This window comes from Sciurus carolinensis, chromosome 18 (genome assembly GCF_902686445.1).
Source record: "Sciurus carolinensis chromosome 18, mSciCar1.2, whole genome shotgun sequence".
In the NCBI taxonomy this organism is placed as follows: domain Eukaryota; kingdom Metazoa; phylum Chordata; class Mammalia; order Rodentia; family Sciuridae; genus Sciurus; species Sciurus carolinensis.
The window spans coordinates 8034485-8057234 of NC_062230.1; the positions used below are offsets into that span (position 1 = coordinate 8034485).

General features: G+C 54.2%; 4 protein-coding genes across 5 annotated transcripts; 3 read left to right on the forward strand and 1 right to left on the reverse strand.

Annotated features, from left to right (window-relative positions):
- The first annotated feature begins 1429 nt into the window (after window positions 1–1429).
- Gpc2 (glypican 2) lies at window positions 1430–7479 on the forward strand. The gene is made up of 10 exons (XM_047533792.1): window positions 1430–1729; window positions 2371–2529; window positions 2849–3171; window positions 3891–3971; window positions 4652–4814; window positions 5046–5176; window positions 5309–5461; window positions 5544–5683; window positions 5772–5947; window positions 6603–7479. Exons 1-10 carry the CDS (start codon window positions 1564–1566, stop codon window positions 6860–6862), a joined length of 1752 nt encoding a protein of 583 aa, XP_047389748.1. The 5' UTR covers window positions 1430–1563; the 3' UTR covers window positions 6863–7479.
- Window positions 7480–8145: 666 nt separating this feature from the next.
- Window positions 8146–14134, forward strand: Gal3st4 (galactose-3-O-sulfotransferase 4). The gene is made up of 4 exons (XM_047533938.1): window positions 8146–8256; window positions 9423–9735; window positions 9921–10224; window positions 12654–14134. Exons 2-4 carry the CDS (start codon window positions 9611–9613, stop codon window positions 13674–13676), a joined length of 1452 nt encoding a protein of 483 aa, XP_047389894.1. The 5' UTR covers window positions 8146–8256; window positions 9423–9610; the 3' UTR covers window positions 13677–14134.
- Window positions 14135–14275: 141 nt separating this feature from the next.
- Trappc14 (trafficking protein particle complex subunit 14) lies at window positions 14276–18584 on the forward strand. The gene is given in 12 exon segments (XM_047533937.1): window positions 14276–14912; window positions 15124–15219; window positions 15323–15452; window positions 15623–15709; window positions 15855–15975; window positions 16080–16227; window positions 16354–16428; window positions 16430–16437; window positions 16525–16688; window positions 17430–17584; window positions 17769–17962; window positions 18069–18584. Coding segments are annotated over 12 exon segments (1743 nt in total). The 5' UTR covers window positions 14276–14501; the 3' UTR covers window positions 18223–18584.
- Window positions 18585–19031: 447 nt separating this feature from the next.
- Window positions 19032–22372, reverse strand: Lamtor4 (late endosomal/lysosomal adaptor, MAPK and MTOR activator 4). Of its 2 annotated transcripts, none has more exons than XM_047533940.1 (4): window positions 22290–22372; window positions 21753–21833; window positions 19668–19785; window positions 19032–19366 (listed from the first exon to the last, which is right to left on the reverse strand). In XM_047533940.1, the coding sequence occupies exons 1-4, from the start codon at window positions 22290–22292 to the stop codon at window positions 19269–19271; spliced, it is 300 nt and encodes a 99-aa protein (XP_047389896.1). In that variant the 5' UTR covers window positions 22293–22372; the 3' UTR covers window positions 19032–19268. The 2 variants fall into 2 exon arrangements, with proteins under 2 accessions (XP_047389896.1, XP_047389895.1); XM_047533939.1 differs by lacking the exon at window positions 22290–22372 and adding an exon at window positions 22118–22268.
- Between the last annotated feature and the right edge of the window lie 378 nt (window positions 22373–22750).

A 22750-nucleotide genomic window follows, 5' to 3' on the forward strand; every position in this document is an offset into this window, starting at 1 on the left:
GGGATGGGACCCACCAAAAGTAAGACAAGGAATGACCTAAGTGTATCAACGGATCAAGGGCATGATCACCCCACCGGCTGGGGGTGTAGCTCAGTGGCTGCAAGTCAGCTAGCTTAGCATGTGCAATGCCCTGGGTCTGGGGGAAAAAAAAAAAGTGCCCCACCACCCCAGAAACTGGCCAGAGGAAGTGGGAGTTGCTCCCCAAGCGCCTGGCAAGGCACAACGTACCTCAGGGACTCGCCCTTCTTAGGGACTTCGGAAGTATAAATCGGTTGGTGTAGGAGAATGAGACTCACACGTTAAAAAATAAAATAAAAACGAACAAGGGAAAGGAAAGACGAAAAAAAAAAAAACAATAAATAAATAAAGCACCCTGGACTCTGATTTCTGGAATTCGTTTCTTGATTCCACATGGGATGGGAAGGGCTGCTCTTAACGTCGTGGGGTGGAAGCGCCATTAGAACCAGACGGAAACGCTCAAGGAGGCAGCAAGGCGGTGTCTGCGTCGGACCCGTGTTTATTTGGGCTCATTCGGGCTGAGGAGCCTTCGAACTTCTTAGGAGCCCACCCTCTTGGGGGCTGGGGATGGGATTCTCGGCGGACGCCACTGAGGCACGGACGGGGAGGGGGCCGTCTTCTCAGGGCCGGAGGGTGGGGGTGGGCTATTCTTGGGTCAAAGGGGAACCTCACTGATTTGGTAAGTGACTTCTGGCAGAGTACGACTGAAGAAAGGTCACCGCCTGGGCTCCTTCGGGTCTCTGTGTGTCACTTCGCCGCCACCACAGAGGACCGCCGTCTCCGCTTCCAGAGGCCGAAGACTCTAGAAAAACGCGGGAAGGCACGAGGTATACTGTGCGCAGGCGCGAGATCAACGCTCGCCACCCTCCCCCGCCGTGGGCTAAGAATTGTCGCGAGAGTTTGGAGCTCGTGCTCACCACGTTTCAGTCAAGCCGCTGTAGGGACCTCGTGCAGCCGCCTGGCCTGCTGTTCTGTCACGTGGACTCCCGCGCTCTAGCCGCCCGCTTTAACTGGGCTCCACCCTGGCCCCGCCCCCTCTGCGCCCAGTTTCCCCCTTCATTGGTCGAGTTTCGGGACTATGTTACTAGTCCGAACGTGGTTGATGAAGCAACCCCTTCCATCCGGCTTCTGGAGTGCAAAACGCTGGGTTCCACCCAGACCCCGCCTTCCGAACCGAATCGCCACACCCCCAAGGGGACCACGCCCCCACCTCGCCGACATCCTTCGCGTGGCCGCGTCCCGCCCCCTGCCGAGCTTCCCCAGTACATTGGTTTAATTTATCCCTTGACCCCGCCCCCGAGGCCAACTTCTTATTATCATTGGCGGGGCCCCGCCTAGGGCCCCGCCCCCTGTCCGGCTCCGGGCTCCCATTGTCTCGGCAGATGCTGCCTGGTCCAGCTATCGTGCCGGGTTTTCAGTTTTGTGGGGTCGCGCTCTTTCTCTGGCTGGTGGAGCGGTCCTGCAGCCGAGAACCGGATTCTGGAGTTGGGGCGGCTCTTCTTTCCTTCTTAGGACCACCTTTGACATCCCAGGAAGGCTACGGCTATGTCCGTGCTGCGACCTCTCCTGCTTCTGCTGCTGCCTCTGTGTCCCGGTCCGGGACCGGGACCCGGGAGCGAGGCAAAGGTCGCCCGGACTTGTGCAGAGACCCGGCAGGTGCTGGGGGCTCGGGGATATAGCTTAAACCTAATCCCTCCCAACATGATCTCAGGTGAGGAGAAAGAAGAAGACCAGAGAACTGGGGGTGAGGGGCGGGGGCGGACACTCCCCATCTCAACAATAACTCCTCCTTTTCAGAGTGACCTTTATAATGATCTTTTCATCCCATGATAATCTCTCTTTGCGTCCTATAAGTTCCTTTCCACGATCACAATAACCCTCCTGCTCACATAATAGCTCTTACTCCACCCCCACCACAGGAATCCCTCTCTAATAATTAGCACCCCTCCCCAAGTGTCTTTCTTCGCAGTGAGGTTCCCCTCGCTATTTCTTTAAGCCCTTTCTGTGGTGAGACTCCTTTGCTTACCAAGTAACAACACCCTTGCACATCCCATTCTTCATCCCATGGAAGCTACCCTGCAAGTCTCTTGAGGTCTGGGTGTGCCTGTTGGGGAGGGTCACCTAAGGACACTGATCACTAATCAAGTCCTGGGTCAGCAAAGAAAAGACCCATTGCTAATGGGAGTGGATTTGGAATGGGTGCGGGGACAATAAAGAGGGGTCAGGTGGGGACGAGTAGGCAGACAATAGAGACCAGACAGGTGGGAGAGAAAGGATAGCACCAGAGTTAGGTGAGAGATGGAAGGAATTTCATAGTATCCCTTGCTATTCCTCCCTGTTTCCTCTGTCTAGGTGAGCACCTCCAGATCTGTCCCCAGGAGTACACCTGCTGTTCCAGTGAGACAGAGCAGAAGCTCATCAGTGATACCGAGGCCACCTTCCAAGGCCTAGTGGAAGATAGTGGCTCCTTCCTGGTTCACACACTGGCTGCCCGGCATAGAAAGTTTAATGGTGAGGATGTGGGGTCCCCAAATGCACTTCACACCTCCCCTTTATACTTGTGACCCCAGCAAGCTTCCTGTCCCCTCTCTCTACTTCAACACTAAGACATTCCACCCCAGCCCAGCCCTGCTTATCCCCAGTCCCCATCCCAGACTCTTTCCAGGACCTGCTTTCCCTCATCCCCAGTCTACCCAGGTCTCTGAGAGTTGCTCAGTTTCTAATTCACTTTTCTCTTCTCTCCCCACCCTGGTCCTGTCCTACCTTTGCCCTTTCACTGTTCTTCCTTCCTCTGGCCCCACACCCTGCCCTTGCTCCCTGCCTTTGCCAGAGTTTTTTCGGGAGATGCTCTCTGTGTCCCACCAATCCTTGGCCCAGTTCTTCTCGCACTCCTATGGCCGCCTGTATTCCCAGCACGCCCTCATCTTCAACAGCCTGTTCTCTCGCCTGTGGGACTACTATGAGAAGTCCGGTGAGGGGTTAGATGACACCTTGGCGGATTTCTGGGCACAGCTTCTGGAGAGAGCTTTCCCCCTGCTGCACCCACAGTACAGTTTCCCCCCTGACTTCCTGCTCTGCCTCACACGCCTCACCTCGACTACTGAGAGCTCTCTGCAACCCTTTGGGGACTCACCCCGCCGCCTCCGCCTGCAGGTGAGGGGTCTGGAGGCCCGACCTTCAGCCACCACTGACCTAGTGACCTCTGAACTGTGTGCCACTCACCTCCAAACAAAGGACCCTCTCAAAAGAGGTGACCCTTGACTTCATGATTCCCCATTTTGTGTCTCAGTCAGCTCTGACCTGGTGACCCCTCTTTCAGGCCTCAGTCACCTGATGTGCCTGATTCAGTGCTCCTGAGTCTCCTTTAGTTGGATCCCCACTCCCATTCTTTACCCTGGTTTTGTTACACACACTCATCTGTCCTCAGCCCCCAGCCACTTTTCTGCCAACGATTCCCTAACCCTAACCTTCTGATTTCCTCTGGTTGAACTAAAGCTGTATAAGGCACCCAATAATTAAGAAGCATTTTCACATTATGGTGTTTCATTTAATTAATTCTTTGATATACAAAATAGTATACACCCTGTTTTACAAGTGAGAAAACTGAGGTTCAGGTCTCACAGCCAGTTGTAGTAAGTGGTGGAACTGTGCCTCACACCCTGGTCTTCTGGCTTCAAGTTCAGTGTTGTGATACACAGTCTGTGCAACAGCTAGATCCAGTTCCCTTGATCCCTCTAGACTATAATTTCTTTGGGTCTCTTGAACCTGCCTCTTGGTACCACCTGACACCCTTACCCACCCCTCTCCTTGTCCCCAATCTCAACTGACCTGTGACAACTTTGTGGGTTTTTCTCACCTTTCCCTTCCCTCAGATAACCCGAGCCCTGGTGGCTGCCCGGGCCTTTGTCCAGGGCCTGGAGACTGGAAAAAACGTGGTTGATGAAGCACTTAAGGTTAGAGGGGGTTCAGGTGTGGGCAGGGCCTAGGGAGGGGGAGGCTGAAGTGGGGGAGACCCCATGAGGAAGACAGGCATCAACTGGCAGTAGAGGCCTGAGGCCTTCCCATATCAGCCTCCAGACATCCCTGGAAGAAGATGGTCACTGGGTCCTGACCTCTGACTCTCTCCTGCCCCCTGATGACTCATATGACTCAAACCTGCCACCCGCTTGTCTGTTCATCTCATTAGCAGTCAAAGATTGGACTTTGACTCCCACTGGGACCCCCAGGGCTCCTCCACTCTGACTCCCCTTTCCCTGCTGAAGCCCTCTCTCCACCACCTATCCTCCCCGGACCTCCCAACCTTACCTGCTGCCTCTTCCCTCCCCTGGCCCCAGCTCCATGGACTTACTCCAGTCCTTGAGTCTTTCCTCAGACCCTCCCCAGACCCAATGGTAACACCCCTCCCATGGAGGAGGATCTGTGACCTGGCCCCTAGGAATCTCCATCCCCAGCTTGGCAGTCTTTTTGTTGACCCCTACCACAGGGGGTCTACAGCCCTGTACCCTCACATGCAGCAACTTACACGAACTTGGGGAGGTGGGGCAAAGTATTGGCTTCTTTGTGCCCAGTGCCAGACTTGACTGAGAGCAGCCAGGGTGTTTGTGGGTGACCCAGCCCGGTTCTCTGCCCCAAGGTGCAGGTGTCTGGAGACTGCAGGAAAGCTCTGATGCGTCTAATCGGCTGCCCCCTTTGTCGGGGAGTCCCCTCACTCATGCCCTGCCGGGGCTTCTGCCTCAACGTGGCCAATGGCTGTCTCAGCAACAGGGGACTGGAGCCAGACTGGGGCAGCTATCTGGGTGAGGGGTTTCAAGAAAGCCTGGGCTGGAGGCTGGGTCAGGGTGGGTGGGAGGAACAGGGAAGGGAGGGCTAAAGCCCTATTGAGGAAGGAAAGTGAGGGGGCTCTTCTCATGTGAGTGCCCCCACACTTTTCTGCTTCCCTCTAAGGATCCCATAATGATTTGTGGGAACATCCTATCCTAGTTCACTACACACCCCCTCGCTCCCCCTCTTTCTCTCCTTCCTCCAAGATGGTCTCCTGTTCCTGGCTGATAAGCTCCAGGGGCCCTTTTCTTTTGAGCTGGCTGCCGAGTCCATTGGGGTGAAGATCTCAGAGGGTTTGATGTATCTGCAGGAAAACAGCGTGAGGGTGTCAGCCAAGGTATGCGAGGGAAGGGTGAAAGTGAGGCCTCGGTTGGGGACAGATTAAAAGGCATCTGGGGAGGCTTTGGGTCGGATTGGGTACGGTGTGGGTTCACATCGGGATGACCGCGTAGAGCTCTCTTATGCGCAGGTGTTTAAGGAATGCGGGACCCCCCACCTGGTGTCAGCCCGCAACCGCCGAGCGCCTGCGCCCCTGGAAGAGACTGGTCGACAGTGGCCGTGGAGAGCGGCACCCGAGGAGGAGCGGCCCACGACGGCAGCGGGCACCAACCTGCACCGGCTGGTGAGTGGCGACCGCGGCGGGGGCGGCCGGGGCGGCCTCTGGGGCGCGCTGCAGCTCGGCACGCTGCCTCTCGCTCGCGCAGGTGTGGGAGCTCCGAGAGCGGTTGAGCCGGGTGCGGGGCTTCTGGGTCGGGCTGCCCCTGACGGTGTGCGGGGACTCGCGCATGGCCGCGGACATCTCGCAGGAGGCGGCGCCCTGCTGGACCGGGACTGGGCGAGGCCGGTGAGAACCGGGTGACGGCGGCGGGTGGGCTGCGGGCTGCGGGCTGCAGATGGACGCGAGGGAGCCTTCGCGGCTGCTGTGCTCGCAGGTACCAGTTGCCGGTGGTGGTGGGCTCCCGGACCGAGCAGACCCACAACCCAGAGCTGGGGGTGGATACCTCGGGCCCCGATGTCCCGACGCGGCGTCGGCGGCTGCTGCTGCGCTCTGCCACCGCCAGGATGAGGGCGGCGGCGCTCGGACAGGACCTGGACATGCAGGACGCAGGTGAGGCCCGGCACCTCTGTCCGCGAGCTCCGCCCACTGCCCGCGGTCCGCGGTGCTTCTCTCAGTTCTCATTCATTTCTTTATTGGGCGCTCACATCAAAGATAGGGAGGGGCAAAAGTCCAATGAGTGGGTCTTCATCCTTGAGTTCATGGTGCAGTGGGAGACCCAGAAACAGAATAGGGGGGATGCTTTTAGTAAAGGGCAAAGGGTTGCTGGAGAACGTGGGGAAAGGAAGCGGAGTGGAGGTGACAGTAGGTGGGCACCTCCAGTTGGAATTCTCCAGATGGAGAAGCAAGGCACAGACAATCATTTTTATTTCTCTCCTGTCTCTGTTGCTCCTCCCCACCCCTCTTCCCGTCTGCTCCCTGCTTTTGTGTACTGCTATTTTCTCTCTTTCCTGTTTATCCTCTCTCCCCATCTGTCGCTTTTTTCTGTCTCTGTTGCATTGTCTCTTCCCGTCTTCCATTATCTTCTCTCATCCCCATGTCTGCTGATCCTGCTTTTTCTCCTCCTGCCTTCCTATCACTCACTGTTTTCCCCGTGTCACTGTTCTAATCTTGATTTCTCTTCCTCCTTGATCTTGATCTCTCTCCATACCCCCCCCCCCCGCCTTTTTCCTGCCCCATCTGTCTCTGTCCCTCACACTCCTTGCAGAAGAGGATGCCAGTGGCTCTGGAGGGGGACACCAGTATGCAGATGACTGGAAGGCTGGAGCTGCACCTGTGGCCCCTGCTGCCTGGCCTCCAAGGCCACATCACCCTCCTCGAAGGGACAGCAGTGGGGGCAGAGGAAGAGGTGGTGGTGCCCGCTACAACCAGGACAGGAGCAGGAATGGAGGGATGCCTGTTGGTCTGCACACCCCACCCGTCCTCATTCTCTTCCCCTCAGTCCTGGCCATGCTTGGACCTCGATAACAGGGGAGGGGTGCCCTAGCATCAGGAGGGTTCATGGCCCTTTCCCCTCAGCTGGGCCTGGGGAGGAGTTGAAGAGGGCTATTGAGAAGGTAGAAAAGGAACTTTGCAGGTGAATGGCTGGGGCCCCAAATCCAGGAGATTCCCATTGGTGGGTTGGGGGTGGGTAGTTGTTCACAATATTTATTTTTTCATTTGGTAATGGGGGTATTTATTTAGGAAGGAAGTGTGGTCTCCTCCGTCTAAGGCTGGGGCTGGTGATCAGCTGTCCTTCTCCCCTGCCACAGGATGACAAGGGTGAAAGGGGGGAGTTTTAGAGTTGCCATTGGAGGGTGGAGTTGGAGGAAGTTGAAAGTGGGGAGGGGTGGAATTCTAAGAGGGTGGGAACACCTGGTCTCAGACATGGACAAAGCTGGGTGCTGATGGGTCATAGGGCTGGGGGGGAAGTGTGTGTGAGTAGGCTATGGGGCTTAACGGGCCTGAGTTCTGTTGAGCTTTTTAAAGGTAATTTTAAAAAAGTAAAATACAAAAAGGTGGTGGGGGGTGCTCATTGCTTGATCTCTACCATCCACATCCTTCACAAGATCCCATTTCACGTTTCAGTGTTTGGCTCTGTTTTATCTGCAAATAAATGGTAATTTACTGGACCCTTTGTGTGCCTTTCTGTGCCTTGAGCATTCCTCCCTGAGCCCTGGCTCCAAGCAAAGGCCTCAGGGCATCATGACTGGCTCAGTGTCTGCCTGTTCCTTACCTCTCTTGGAATCTGTCTCCTGGGAGCAGGCTTGGGGAATGACCCCCCATCTCCAGGTTACTGGTGCTGTAAGTCAGAGCATCTTCCTCTGTAAAACTGGGAGAATTGTGGAGATCAAAGCACTTGGAGAAAACAAACACCTTGTCACCTGTGCAATTCCCACTGAACACCGGGCATTATTAATATCATTACACCACTGGCCACTGCCTTCAGGGTGGGGACCCTTGTTCTCTGGGTGTCAGCCTCTGGCTACCTTGTCACATCCTTGACAATGTTTGCTTTCAATTCTTCTCCCTTTCTTTCATCCTTCTTTTCTTTCTTTCACCTGAATGAATCTTTTGTTTTGTAGAAAACTGAGAGATAAAGATATAATTGATATAAGAGAAAGGAGGGTTAAAATCTCTTCCAAGGGCAGTCTGGGTGCCCTAACTAGAGGGAAATGTGCTGGGAGGGAGAGGCCAGAGACGCGATCAGCGATCAAAGCTGGAGCAGCTGCTTGGACTGGCGGGACAAAGGGAGGGGAGGGGAGGAGCCTGGGCACTGAGAAAGTTTGTGAGGAAAGTTGAGCGGAGTGAGGAGCCGGGCGGTGGCTGGGGCAGGCTGGAGGGCCAGACCCGGTTTCCCTGCAGCTCCCCTTCGGGCCTCGGTGAGTGGGCGAATGAAACAGACTGGGGCCAGTAGAGGGACCCTTGAATTTATGGAAGACCCTCGAGGGGTTCACAGAGACAACCTCAGAGAACACCAACAAAGGGCTGGTCTCAGACCAAGCAGTCTCCAAAGCTGGAGGGAAAGGAGGGCTGGGATCAAGGGTAATGGGAAGAGATACTGATGGATGGAAGTGGAGAACTCTGGGATAGGGGAGTCAAAGCTGGATCTTCGGGGCTGTGCCGGAGCAGGGAGTTGGGAGTGATGCCAGAGGGGGTGGGCCTCTGGGTAGCAAGTGTGGGTTCTTTCTGCCTGGGGTCACCCCTGTCCCCTCTGGGAAGGGGGCTGTCTAGGCTTGTTGATTATCGGTTGTAATCTGAATTGGGTGGAGCCAGGCTCCCAGTTAATTAGGACACTGGGCCTGGGAAGGGCGGCAGCAGCTCAGTCTGTCTTTCTCCATCTCTCTATTTCCTAGAGTCAGAGTCTGTCTGTCCCTGTGTCTCTCTGTCTCTCTCTAGCTCCACCCTCTCAGTGCCCCCTCCGGTGCACCATCATGGTTGGAAAGTGGGATGGGAGTGTGTGCCCAGGGGGCTTGTGGGCTTCATGCATAATGCCACATCTTCCCCAGCCCCTGTTCTACACAGGGGTCTGCCTTGTGCTGGGAGAGCAGGGGGAAGAGTTGCTTGCTTTTAGGAAACAATGGTCCATCCTAGTTTCACAGTCACTCCTGAAGTCCAGGCTCCCTTCCTCCATCCCTGCTTATGGCTTCCCCTCCTAGCCACTGAAAGGAGCTCTTGATCCCCATTTTTGACCAACAGAGGGACTCATGAGGAAGTCAGGGACCTGGCAATGCCCTGACCTGTCACAATGAGCAGATTGATCTGATCTCTTTCACTGACTGCTTCATTCATGATAAGGGCTCTGCCTTTCTCTTTCGGTTTGAAATCCCTGAGGTTCAGGGAGAATGAGTGTGGGGGTTTGGGGGGACTGGAGACAAGCAACGGGCTGGTATCAGGAGGTATATTTGAGGGGCCACCTATAAGGGTCTGGTGTACAGAGTACCCCTACTGCTCCCCCTTCCTAAACCAGGTCTCAGCAGCAGCAGCAGGAGAGAAGTTTCTAGCCATCTTCTTAGACTCCCCTCCTTCCCCCTCATTTCCCTTCTAGACGCTGACAGAGGCAAAAATCTGCTAACTCAGGGGGCAGACTCAACCAGGGCTGGGAGCAGGCCTGGGGAATGACCCCCCGATCTCCAAACGGCACCTTCCGCGGCTGCACGGCTATCTCAAGCTGTCTCTGCTTCTGCTCCTGGCCCTGGCTTTGTCCCTGTCTAGCGTCCCCTTTCCCTGTGCCACATGGGTCCTTCGTCTCCTGCCAGGACCATGCGACTTTGGGGGCCTCGGAGCCTGGGGGTGGCTCTGGGAGTCTTCATGACCATCGGATTTGGCCTCCAGCTCTGGGGGGGGGCCTTCCAGAGGAGGTGAGTCCCCATCTTGTCCCATCTCCCAGTAGATGCCCTCCTACTTGCTCTTCCTCCTCTAACCTGGGGCTGTGACTCCTGGGGACTTAGGGGAGCCTCCATGCCCTCCGCTTTTTCTTCACAAGAAGAGAGTTGCTTCATCTGTTGCTGAAGGACAGGACACTTCCCCACCCATCTCTTCCCAGGTTACCCAGGCTGCAGCTCAGACAGTCCTGGGCCACCTCCCTGGGACCAGCAGTTCCATCCTGCCTACCCCGGCAGCGACTTGTGTTCCTGAAGACACATAAATCCGGGAGCAGCTCTGTGCTGAGCCTGCTTCATCGCTACGGGGACCGGAATGGGTTGCGCTTCGCCCTCCCCGCCCGCTACCAGTTCGGATACCCAAGGCTTTTCCGGGCCTCTCAGGTCAAAGGCTACCATCCCCAGGGTGGGGGCACCCAGGCCCCCTTCCATATCCTCTGTCACCACATGAGATTCAACCTGAAAGAGGTGAGGGGTGCAGGGGGGTGTGGGGAGTGGGGCTGAGGAGATGGATTTAGGATTGTGGCCAAGATCTCCATGGGAGGGTCAGCGGGTCCCCAGGCATCACCTTGCCCACAAGTGGACATGGACGCCATAAAGGTGGAATTTCCTGTTGTTCTCTGCAGGTGTCATTTCCCCTGCAGTTTTCTGGGTAACAGTTTTCCCCTCTCCAGTCTCCTTCTTTGACCAACTTAGTCCCCTGGTGTCAGTGTCAACTTGGATGCACCCAAACTCTCCCTCCAGGTGTCCCTTGCCTTTCACAGTGTCCACTATTATCACCAGGGTCCCTGCTCTGCCACTAGGGCCTTCTGACTCATCTTTCACTCCTCTCACAATGGCGACCATATTTTGAGATTTTTATGTCAGCTCTATGTCAAGCTCTTGGCTGAGCATGGCAGAATAGTTGGACAAGTGCTCAGTGCTGACCCTTGGGACTTCAGTCCTTATGGGGGAGACCAGTACATGGACTCTCATGCTCAACACGAATGGACACACACGAGCACCCAAGAACTCTTGTAGAAAGACAGTCAACATGCAAATGAAAGCTTACAGTGAAGAAACTAACCCTTAGAGAATACTTACTGAGTGTGGGATATTGACCTTACCATCGCCTTGCCATGAAGGCAGTACAAAGAGTCTCTATTATACAGAAATGGAGGTGGAGTCTCAGGAGGTTAAGTGACCTCCATTAACAGAAATTGGAAGAACTAGAATTTGAACTCAGGACTTTTTACTCTGAAGTCAAGGCTCTTTCTGTGACATGTGTATGTGCTTTTGTATTTGGAATTGTGGGGAGACTGTTCATCAACGGGGTGGGGCTTGTTAGAGAAGTGGGATTAAAGGATGGAGTGGATGTGGCTTTGAGGCAAGAGCCAGGGCATCCAGCACTCTTGGAGCAAACACATGGCAGTTGATGTGCCTACAGGTGCCCAGCTGTGCCAGAGGGGCGTGTGGAGTGTGTGTGGCTGGCAGAACTTCAGTGGGAGTTACAAAGTCTCCTTGCTAAAGCTGGAGCTGGACACAGCTGAGGAGTGTGAGGGTGATCTGGTAGGCAGCGAGGGGCCACTGTTGGGTGTGAAGCAAGGACAGTGAACTCTGAGGTAAGTTTCTTCAGTGGTTAGGGTGGTGACCTTCCTTGTCACCACCATTCATCCAAAACCTGCCGTGTTACAGGCATATCCACATTCACCCAGGCAGTTGTTTAGCCCAGATTTATAGGTGGAGAAATAAAGGCTGTTGAGAAGCTCATTCATCTGCCCCAAAGTCATACAATTAGTAAACAGCAGAACTGGGATTTTATTCCAGGTCCATCTGATGCCAGAGTGTTCTCTTCACTGTTCCATTCTACCTTCAAAGAGACAGTTCAAAGGCTCTGCCCTTAAGGCATGCCTCTGGAGCAGGTCAGAGAACATCGTGACAAGGATGAAAAGTCCTTTTCAGAGACAGAAAATCCTCAGAGGGTCGAGGAGCTAGATTCTGATGTGGATCAGCCTGAAGAGCTATGTAAGGGTATGATTCAGCCTGATTCCCACTGTCCTTGTCGAGACGTGGAATCATGTGTTCTGGCTCTCAGGGCAACACCCTATTAAGTAGCCAGGGCTCCCCAGTGCCGTAGTCCAGGTCTGTGTTTTGCTCTCCAAGATGTCCAGGAGCCTGTGAAGTGTAGCTACCCTACAGCAGCATCTCTGTTGCCCCTTCTCACTCCCTGCTGTCGGACACCTCCCACCTCCCTCCTGGTGAGGCCTATGACCACTTCCTTCCTTGGAGCTGTGACCTAGAGTCCTAGAAGAGGCACTCAATAGATTTTTGTTAGAGAAGTGAGCACAAAGTTTGTTTCCTAGAGGCTTTACTGACCAGGGCCTGAAAAGAAAGCCCTGAGGAAATTAACATTCCATGAGCTTTGCATACTCTAGTTTTTTCTTGTTCTCTCTCTCTCTCTCTCTCTCTCTCTCTCTCTCTCTCTGTGGTACTGCGTGTTGAACCCAAGGGCATTTTACTATTGAGCTACATTCCCAGATCTTTAAATTTTAAAAAAATTTATTTAGGGTTTCACTAAGTTGCTGAGGTTGACCTGGAACTCATGATCCTCTGCCTTAACCTCCCAAGTGGCTGGGATTACAGGTGTGTGATGCCCGCCTGGCTCCAGGTTTCTTCATATCTTTTATATCCTGTATCCTCTATAATCACCTGGGAACCTATGATTATCCCCATTCTGCAGATGAGCAAATTGAGACTTAGAGATGTGAAGTAACTTGTTAAAGGTCATGCAGCTAGTGAGGGAAGCTGCTGGTCCCCAGTAGAGCTGTGGGGAGGTTGGGGCATCAGTGGGGCTTTGGCTGGTGCTTATTTTCACCAGGCTCAGTTCTTTCCCTATGTGTGTCTTCTTTCCTCTACAGGTACTTCAGGTAATGCCTTCTGATAGTTTCTTCTTTTCCATTGTTCGAGACCCAGCAGCTCTGGCCCGCTCTGCCTTCTCCTATTATAAATCCACCTCATCAGCCTTCCGCAAGGCACCATCTTTGGCTGCCTTCCTGGCCAATCCTCGAGCCTTCTACCGGCCTGGGGGTCGTGGAGACTACTATGCTCGCAATTTACTATGGTTTGACTTTGGTCTACCCTTCCCTCCAGAGAAGAGGACAAAGAGAGGGAATCCCAAAGACCCCAACTCTCGCCAGCTGCATGTTTTGCCTTCTGGCACTGGCCCTCAAGCCCAAATCCTAGACCCCAATGCTGTCTTGCAGCCTATTTCCACTGTTGCAGATGGTCACAGCCAGGCAGCCAGCCCTACCTCTTTCAATCTGGGGTCCTCATCCTTCATTCAGTGGGGTCTGGCCTGGTTGGACTCTGTTTTTGATCTGGTCATGGTGGCTGAGTACTTTGATGAGTCATTGGTTCTGCTGGCAGATGCCTTGTGCTGGGGTCTGGATGATGTGGTGGGTTTCATGCACAATGCCCAGGCTGGAGGTGAGCAGGGCCTCAGGACTGTCAGCAATGGTGGACTGACTGCTGAGGAGCAGCAGCTGACAGCACGGGCCCGAGCATGGAACAACCTGGACTGGGCTCTCTATGTTCACTTCAACCGCAGCCTCTGGGCACGGATAGAACAATATGGCCAGAGACGACTGAAGCAGGCAGTGGCTGAGCTTCGAGCTCGCAGAGAGGCTATGGCTAAACACTGCCTACTGGGGGGTAAGGCTGTAGACCCCAAATACATCACCAACAGTCAGTTCCGCCCCTTCCAGTATGGATCAGCTAAAGTTTTGGGTTATGTACTTCGGAGTAGTCTGAGCCCCCATGACCGGGAGGAGTGTGAACGCCTGGCTACCCCGGAGCTACAGTACAAGGACAAGCTGGATGCCAAGCAGTTTCCCCCTACAGTCTCAATGTCCATGAAGACTTCAAGGCTACTCTCCCCCTAGGCATCAGGCTACAGATTAGGACACGTGATGAGAGTGGGGCTGCCAGAAGCTATCTCTGTATCCCTCGGACAGGATGGAACTTCGCCTTGACGCAGACCCCAAGTTTCCTGACCTATGCCTGGGAAACCCAGCAGTGCCTCCCTCCCCTCTCCACTTTGTCCCTTCCCCTTTTCAGTCCCAAGACAGCTCCACGGAGCACTCTCCAAAGTCCCCTGGAGGAGTAAAAGATGGAGCAAGCCGTAGAAAGTGAGATGGAATGATGAGTTGGAATATGTCCGTTTCTCTACAAAATGTTATTGGGTTATGTTCACTTCATTATGAAATATTTGTTCAATGAATAAATGATACGAAACTTCCAAGTGATATATGTAGGACGGAAAAGGGCAGTACGGAGAATCGTTCGGTGAGAAGCGGAGACGGAGGAGATTTTCAAATATTTTTTTCCCCACGAAGCCTGCCTGCCTTCTCCCACCAGTCTCACAGCAACCTAACCGCACCCCGACCACGCCCCCTTCTCCAAGGTCGCAGCGCACACAGATCTTGGGGCCTCGGAGGCCACGCCCCTCCCCTTCCGCTTCCGGTTTCTCACCAGTCATTCAGCCCCCACCACGATTGCGGCGCCGCGGGGTCTGGGTTCCGGGGTTCGTTGCCCGGGTTTCCGGGCCGGGCTGGCGTCTGGGGCCGGCCGGCCGCACGCAGCACCACTAGGGCGTCGGGACTCGCCGGACCCAGCCCCGCGGGCCACCTCGCTCCCCCCCGGGGCTGGTCTGGGTCCCGGCCCCTCGGTCCCCGGCCGGCCCCGGTCCGCGCCGTCTTCGCCGCCCCATGGAGTCCCAGTGCGACTACTCGATGTACTTCCCGGCCGTGCCGCTGCCACCACGCGCGGAGCTGGCGGGGGACCCGGGCCGGTACCGGGCGCTGCCCCGGCGTAACCATCTGTACCTCGGGGAGACTGTCCGCTTCCTGCTGGTGCTGCGCTGCCGGGGCGGCGCGGGGTCCGGTGCGGGGGGCGGCCCGGGCTTAAGCTCCCGAGGGGCCTGGGCAGAACTGGCAACTGCCCTGGCCGCACTGGCTTCCGTCAGCGCCGGAGGCGGGCTACCAGGGGCCAGTGGCGCCAGCGACCAGGACCCAGAACCCCCAGGGGGAGGGGACCCTGGCGGTGGGGGCGTGTTCCGAGGCTGCAGCCCTCTTCTCACCCACGGCCCGGGCCCTGCTACCTCAGGGGGAGCGACCACGGTGAGGAACTTGGGGTGACATGGCACAGGGCTGAGGGCGGTTTGCTGGGTGTCAAAGGCAGTTTGGGAGGTGGACGCTGGGTACGTAAGGCAGGAGGCAGATGACAAGAGGGGACGACCTGAAGGACCGTTACTGCGGACATTAAAGGAAAAAGGAAATGACTGCAGGCCGCCTCTGACTCCTGACCTCTTCACCCCTTTCACAACCCCAGCTGCCTGTGGAGGAACCCATCGTATCCACAGATGAGGTCATCTTCCCACTCACTGTTTCACTGGATAGACTGCCCCCAGGGACACCTAAGGCCAAGGTAGGTTGAGCCAGGGTGGAGCTGTTGTCCTAATTCAGACATTCCTTTCAAAGCCCTGCCATGTCTCTCCTCTTGACTATGGTCTAATGTCTCCTGTACCCAGATTGTAGTGACCGTGTGGAAACGGGAGGTTGAGGCACCAGAAGTCAGAGATCAAGGCTACTTGCGCTTGCTGCAGACCCGATCTCCTGGGGAGACATTCCGGGGAGAGCAGAGTGCTTTCAAAGCCCAAGGTGGGAGGAGACTACAGGAGGGGAAAGACTAGAGTGTGGTATTTGGGGGTGCAGAGTGGAGGGATGATATTGGAAAGTGCCTGACTGGGTAGAAGAGGAAGGTGAGAACTGTGAGTTGGAGGGAAGGTCTGGGCCCAGTCCCTCATTTCTTGCCTCTCCCTCTCCTGCAGTGAGCACCCTGCTGACACTTCTGCCCCCTCCAGTTCTGAAATGCCGGCAGTTCACTGTGGCTGGAAAACACTTGACCGTGCTCAAGGGTGAGCAGATGTGCTGGCTCAAGTCTTGGGTAATAGCAAGAGAATTGATTAGATGGTAGTCACTCAGGGCAGGCTGACGGGGATGGGATAAAGGTGGGGCCTGAGGAATCTGGCTATGCTGAGGTTGGCTGGTTACCTCCAACAGTGCTGAACAGCTCCTCCCAGGAGGAAATCTCCATCTGGGATATCCGAATCCTTCCCAACTTCAATGCCAGTTATCTACCTGTCATGCCTGATGGCTCTGTGCTGCTGGTGGACAATGTCTGGTGAGGTCCTGGGGAGGGCAGGGCTGTGAGGTGGCAGGGGTGGGAGCAGGAACTGAGCTCTGGCATGGGGAGTTGTTCATGTCTTGTCCTCTTTTCTCAACTAGTCATCAGTCTGGGGAAGTCTCCATGGGCTCCTTCTGCCGGCTCCCTGGTACCTCTGGCTGCTTTCCCTGTCCTCTTAGTGCCCTGGAGGAACACAACTTCCTGTTTCAGCTGAGAGGGGGTGAGCAGCCCCCTCCAGGAGCCAAGGAGGTAAGCATAAAGAGCTGGTGCATTCAAGGAAAAAGGATAAGAAAAGGCATTGGGAAGCAAAGGCTGGGGGGCTTGTCTAGACTGGAAGGGCACTCTTGATACAAGTGGTCTGTGTTTCACCTGCAGGGCCTCGAAGTTCCCTTGATTGCTGTGGTTCAGTGGTCCACCCCAAAGCTGCCCTTCACCCAAAGCATCTACACCCCACTACCGGTCAGTGTGTGGGGCCCCTACCAGGCACCATCCTGCTCACCTCTGCTACCTGACCCACATCTAGCTTCCCTCTCTCACTGCTCCTAGCCTGCCCAGTGTCCGCCTAGACCGCCCGTGCTTTGTGATGACTGCTTCTTGTGAGTCCCCTGTTCGGACCTATGAGCGTTTCACTGTCACCTACACACTGCTCAACAATCTCCAAGACTTCCTTGCTGTGAGGCTTGTATGGACCCCGGAGCACGCACAGGCTGGTGGGTCAGCTGCCTGGCTGGGACCTAGTCCCATGGGAGGGGCAGGAAAAGGAAGAAGTCAAGGAGGTAGATCAGTGAGAACAGCTCAAATCTGGTGCCAGTCCCACCACAATGTGACTTGTGGTGAGTGGCTCTTGCTGTGTACCTGGTGGTTTCCTCAGGATCACAGATGGAGAGTTTTGAGAGGTAGTGGGACATTTACTTGAAGGGCATGGACAATGGGGCTACATCCTATGGTATGAGTGCTGCCTCTCTCATTGACTAGCAGTGTGACCTTAGGTCTGTAATCTAACTCTCTGGACCTTGGTTTTTATCTCTAATATTTTATATTTATTTTATTTTATATTTTGGCACTGGGGATTGAACCCAGGGGCGCTCTACCACTGAGCTACACTCCCCCATCCTTTTTTGTTGTTGTTTTGAGACAGGTTCTTGCTAAATTGCTGAGTGGCCTTGAACTTGCCATCCTCCTACCTCAGCCTCCCAAGTCACTGGGATTATAGGCATGCACCTCCACACCCAGCTCTAATGTTTTGGGTTGATATGCAGATCAGTGAGTTAACTGGAGGAGACCCCAGCACACTGGATAGCTACTGTTACCCTTAACCCTTGGCAAAAGATAACATTTCCTCAGTTTGTTCCACAGAATGCTTTGCAGATCAAATGTGACCATGCTAAGGAAGGTCTCTGGGAACTGAGGAACACTGTCCAGTGTTCACTGGTGCCTGTTTCTGCCCTCAGGAAAGCAGCTCTGTGAGGAGGAGCGCCGGGCCATGCAAGCAGCCCTGGACTCCATCGTCTGCCACACCCCCCTCAACAATCTTGGCTTTTCCCGGAAAGGCAGTGCGCTCACCTTCAGTGTGGCCTTCCAAGCTCTGAGGACCGGGCTCTTTGAGGTGGGACAGTGCTGCAGGACATTGGGGTGGAACAGTCATAGCCCCTAGCGTCTATGGAGGATAAAGGGTGGCACTGGAAGGCTGGGCAGGGGGAAAGTAGAACTGAGATCTGACCTGGCTCTGTTGAGTGGGGAGGTCTGGACCCAAAGCCAGCTGGAATGCTGAGGTGTCTCTCCCTACCCAGCTGAGCCAGCACATGAAACTGAAGCTGCAGTTCACTGCCAGTGTGTCCCACCCTCCTCCTGAGGCCCGGCCCCTCTCTCGCAAGAGCAGCCCCAGCAGCCCTGCTGTCCGGGACTTGGTGGAGAGGCACCAGGCGAGCCTGGGCCGCTCTCAGTCCTTCTCCCACCAACAGCCTTCCCGAAGCCACCTCATGAGGTAGGAACCGGGGCAGTTGTGGTACTTGCCTGGGTAGAGGCTGGAACTAGGGAGCAGGGAGCAGTGCCGAGTCTGAGCAGAGCCCACATCCCCTGCCTTCTCCCAGGTCAGGAAGTGTGATGGAGCGCAGGGCCATCACACCCCCTGTGGCTTCCCCTGTCGGCCGCCCTCTCTACCTGCCCCCGGACAAGGCTGTGCTCTCTCTGGACAAGATTGCCAAGCGTGAGTGCAAAGTCCTGGTGGTGGAGCCCGTCAAGTAGCACCATGTGGCTCTGCTCCCCCCGTACTACAGAAACCCGAAGCCCCTGGAGGGCTCCTCGCTCCCAGACTGTGCCTCCCCTGGGACACCTCCCACCATGGGTGAAGAAGCCCAGCAGGGCCACCTGTCTTGACTGCTGATGGATGAGGGCAGAAGCTGTGATGGTGTGGCTGCAACGCTAGGCCAACAGTGTTTCCCTGAGTTCCTGTGGGGGGGCTGGCCCCACCCCAGGCAGGGCAGGGCTCCGAGAGCTCCCTTCCCCTGCCCTTCATCCTTGTTCCAAGTTTACAGAGTATTTTCCTCATTCCTATTATGTCCTTTCTGCCTCCGACATTCCCTCCCACCCACCCGCAGGGCTGAGATTAGAAGGTGGTGATGGTACAGGGACTCCGACGATGACCCTCCTGTCTCAGGGGTTGGGGAGATACTAGTGGCCTCCTCTGCCCCTCATGTTTACGTTGGCAGCCTGAAGCACTTTAAGTTGTATCTTTTTTTTTTTTTTTTTTTGGTCTGTTCCTGTAACTTATTCTCGAACTACAGCTTCCAACTGAAATAAGACTATTAAATGCCCATTCAGGAGGGAGAAGAATGACTGTTGTTTGTGTGTTGGTGGAAAGAGCAGACCAGCATGCACACAAGTAGCTCCTCTGAGCTCCCTTCCTGTCCTCCTTTTTCCAATCCCCAGTTTTAGAATGCCCAGCAGTGGCCCTGTCCCAGCCCTGGGCTGAGGTTCACAACTGTCCAGGAGGTGGAAGACACAAGGTATAAACTACCCGAATACAGCCCTTCCCCCATACACACATCCTGAGCCTAGGAACATCAGACTCATGTTTATTAGGAAGGAAAAGGGAACCCTTGCCCAAGTTCTCCTTAATACAGCACATAAAGTACCCAAACCTCTGTTCTTCAGGTGGGGATGGGGAGGGGAGTAAACAGAAGACCCTAGTTCCAGCAGCATGCCAAGCAAGAGGTGGAGGACAATGTGTCTCCTCATCACAGAGGCCCAAGGATCCAGTCCATTTCTCCGACCCTGGCCCTCTGGCAAACTCAGACATCAATGGGCTCCCGGCCACGGTTCTGCCTCTTCACCACAAACACCCTCTGTCCTGACACAGTCACCAGCAGCGTGTGTTCGCCAAAGACCACTGGAGGGGAAACATTCCCCCACCCAGGAGAGGGAAGGGAGCACAGAATTAGTGGGTATAACAACCTCAAGTTGGCTGGGATTGAAAGGCAAAGCAATTCTACAGTTCAAGGTGGAGAGACTGGAAGAGAAGCTGCTGAGATCTTCCTCCTCTTTCTTACCTAGTCCTGACACTAGGGAATCCCAGAGAGAAGTGGCTGAACCACAGACCCAGGAATTGGTGGAAGGTAGTGGGAAGGAGACGGGTGTTATTTCCCTAAAATATCTGGAAGTACCTCCCGCCCCCGCAGGCTGGGGCTCACCTGACAGACGCTTGAAGGGGATATTCATGCCATGGTGCAGCCGGAAGCCACAGGCTGTACTGACGAGCTCAGAGATGGCGCTGGCTGCCTGCTCATCATTCTCAAGATCCCCAGATGACTGCAAGTGAATGGGGAGGGGAGAGTGCAGAAATGAAGTTACAGAATTGGGAAGGACTCCTAAGCACAGGCCAACTGGCTCTCACATCTCTCTGCTTTCCAATACCCTGGGGTCACCCAGTTTGGAAAACTTGACTTAAAACCTTATGAGTCTCCTTCCTATGCCATTCTGTTCCTCATCCTTATGATACCACGCTTCCTCCATTGAGCAGCAGGCCAAGCATCCAACACTACTGAATACTTTTTATTTCTGTTGTACCCAGTATTGAACACAAGGGTGCTTAACCACTGAGCCACATCCCCCAGCTCTCTTATATTTTATTTTGACACAGGGTCTCACTAGTTTGTTGAGCCTGGTTTTGAAGATGCAATCCTCCTGCTGCAACCTCCCAAGCCACTGGGATTGCAGGCATGCACAAGCACACCTGGCCTGACTTATAACTCCTTGAAACTGGATGCCCTTCCTTGTCCCCACCTGAGGTAAAATCACATTCTCTAAGCTTGGTGCCTGCCCATCAGTGACTTGTTAAAGGCTTCATCTTTGTCTTCCCACTGCTGCCTTATCTGTAGAATCTGAATTGTAAACATCCTCTTTGTTCTTAAACTCCTCCCTCTGTTTACTCTTTGGATAAATGACAGTGACAGTAGTTTGAACTTCTTTTCTGATGACTGTCTCAGCTTCCTCTCTTACCTCTGATACGGACTTGTACCCTACGTTTAGTTTAGTTCCCTTTGGTTTCAGACATTCTGTACCTCTACGTTTAGTTTAGTTCCCTTTGGTTTCAGACATTCTGTACCTCAGTTCCTTCATCTGTACATTAGGGACAACAGTACCTATCTTGTGGACTTGTAAGGGTTACAAGACACAACACTGGGGAGATCCTTAGAACAATCCCTTGCAGTATTTTATTCTGCCTTGAATTAAATTGTCTACAGTTGAACCATCAAAAATTTCCCTTATCCATCTCCCTTCCTAGTCAACTTCTTTTCTTCATTTCTTTTATTAAGGTACCCTGTCATTCTTCTAGGCTTCTTGGTGCAAAGTCTTAGTGATTAGAGAAGTATTTCCTATAGAAGTTCCCACAGAAGTACCTATATCAAGTCATTACCAGGATATATTGATTTCTCCAAAAAATTCTCTCCTTGTACTGTACTGCCTTCGGTCTAGTCTCATTCCTAGATCACTTCCCTTCTAGTCCATCTCCATACTAGTAACAATCTTGCTTACCCATTTCATTGGGTCGTGTTTCTGTTCAAAAAACCTTCAAAGTTTCTGTTACCCTCAAGATTAACTCCAAATGCGTCAACCTGGCCTTGGAATTCCTCCTCAGTTAGATCCTTTCCTTACCATATCTTCTTCCCCCAAATCTTTTCAACATAAATACACAATCAGTTCAGACAGGCATGTCATACTCCTGCAAATATGTCCAGCTCCCAGCCCTGAGTACTTTCTTTTTTTTCCATCCATTCACAATCATTCATCCTCTAAGCTGAGCTGAATTTCTGCATCCAAGAAAGTCCTGCCATAACACAATTTATAACGCCACAGGCTGAATCTTTCATTTTGTGACTCCTTCAGCAGACTTTACCACTCCAACTGCTTTCAACCTTTAACTTTAAGCCTTGTCTCTCCAGAAAGAGCAAAAACTTGTAGAGAGCTACACTACATAATACTACAGAACAAAACACAAAAGTGTCTTCAAGAAATACCGAATAAAGACGCACTGGAGAAAACATCTAGGCATTGTCGATTTTTATCAACAACCTTTAACGAGCTGTATGACTTTAGTAACGTTGGTAGAGGAGACTAAGATTCCAGAGATTAATTAATGAAAGCTTACTATATGCCAGGGGGGCTACCAGGTCAAAGGACAAAAATGAAGACAAATTAGGTGAAACTGGGCAATATTAAAAAGAGTTACACAGCCATGTGCCGTAGGGGGGCCACCTCCCTTTCCCAGAACGCACCGCCAGCACTGCACCTTCACTCAGCACCAGGTAGCCGAGCTGGTCTGGGATTCGCTCCAGTCCCTGGGTCAGTGCAGAAGTCTAGTGGGTAAAGATGCGAGCAGTGAGGAGCATGCAGGATACTCTTCAGCTGACGATGGCCCCTTCCAGACCTCTCTTCCCCCTGTGACCTTCTTTGCTAATATTCCTCAGTCTTCATCTGCCCTCCCTCTGCCCCCAGGATCCCCTGGCCTTCCACTCCCCGGCTAGGCTGCCCCGGAAGGCCTTTACAGCTCCACCCGCCCCTCCGCGCCGCGCCTCTCTCCAGTCGCAGGTGTCCCGCCCCTAACCCGCAGACTACTCCCAGCCCCCGCACACCCTCCCACAGGTTCCTCCTCAGCCCTCTCCGTCGCCGCTCCTCCCATCTTCATTCTCTCTCCGTCCCGGGGCAGACTGGAGGCCAGGGTGGAATGCTGGCCCAGGAGGGGGCAACCAAAGATTGTGGAAGAGGGACACGGAACCCGAGGCGCGTACTGCCGCGCATGCGTCCTCACTCACCATCGCAGCTTAGGTACTGGAGGAGCTCCCTACCAGATAGGTAGCTTCCGGCGCCAGGCTCAGGTCACGTGTTTCCACCCGGCGGTCTCCTCCTTTGGTCCTACGCCGCCGGGCTTTAGCCACGCCTCTAACGTGTGGATTGGAACACTTCTAAGTCATCAGATTTAATCAGCCAATCAGAGCGCTCCATCTCAGAAACACGCGCGGATTGGTGGAATATTCCCGTCCTCTCGGCGACAGGGTGTGGGTGTCGACAGAGGGGGAGGGCGTCGGTGGGCGGAGCTGTGTATGTGCGCCTGCTCCAGCAGTCCTGCCCCGGGTGTCAACTGAATTAGTTTGCCCACTAGTGTAACATCAGTAGTGACCAGGGTCATTTCCTGGGTTTGACTTCCACATCCTAAAAGCGAGAGCTTGAAGTGAAATAATGTGAGGTGCATGTAGAAAACTCTTCAAAGTTTATT

Excerpts from the sequence above, each read along its gene's own strand:
- Gpc2 (XM_047533792.1), top strand. The coding sequence starts at position 1,564 with ATGTCCGTGCTGCGACCTCTCCTGCTTCTGCTGCTGCCTCTGTGTCCC. Across the intron at positions 1,730-2,370 it reads CCCTCCCAACATGATCTCAG|GTGAGCACCTCCAGATCTGT; the intron begins GTGAGGAGAAAG and ends TCCTCTGTCTAG. Across the intron at positions 5,462-5,543 it reads GCACCAACCTGCACCGGCTG|GTGTGGGAGCTCCGAGAGCG; the intron begins GTGAGTGGCGAC and ends TCGCTCGCGCAG.
- Gal3st4 (XM_047533938.1), top strand. The coding sequence starts at position 9,611 with ATGGGTCCTTCGTCTCCTGCCAGGACCATGCGACTTTGGGGGCCTCGG. Across the intron at positions 9,736-9,920 it reads GGGGGGGCCTTCCAGAGGAG|GTTACCCAGGCTGCAGCTCA; the intron begins GTGAGTCCCCAT and ends ATCTCTTCCCAG. Across the intron at positions 10,225-12,653 it reads TGAGATTCAACCTGAAAGAG|GTACTTCAGGTAATGCCTTC; the intron begins GTGAGGGGTGCA and ends TTTCCTCTACAG.
- Lamtor4 (XM_047533939.1), bottom strand. The coding sequence starts at position 22,162 with ATGAAGATGGGAGGAGCGGCGACGGAGAGGGCTGAGGAGGAACCT. Across the intron at positions 21,834-22,117 it reads AGAGGGCTGAGGAGGAACCT|ACTTCTGCACTGACCCAGGG; the intron begins GTGGGAGGGTGT and ends TTTACCCACTAG. Across the intron at positions 19,786-21,752 it reads GTGAAGGTGCAGTGCTGGCG|TCATCTGGGGATCTTGAGAA; the intron begins GTGCGTTCTGGG and ends ATTCACTTGCAG.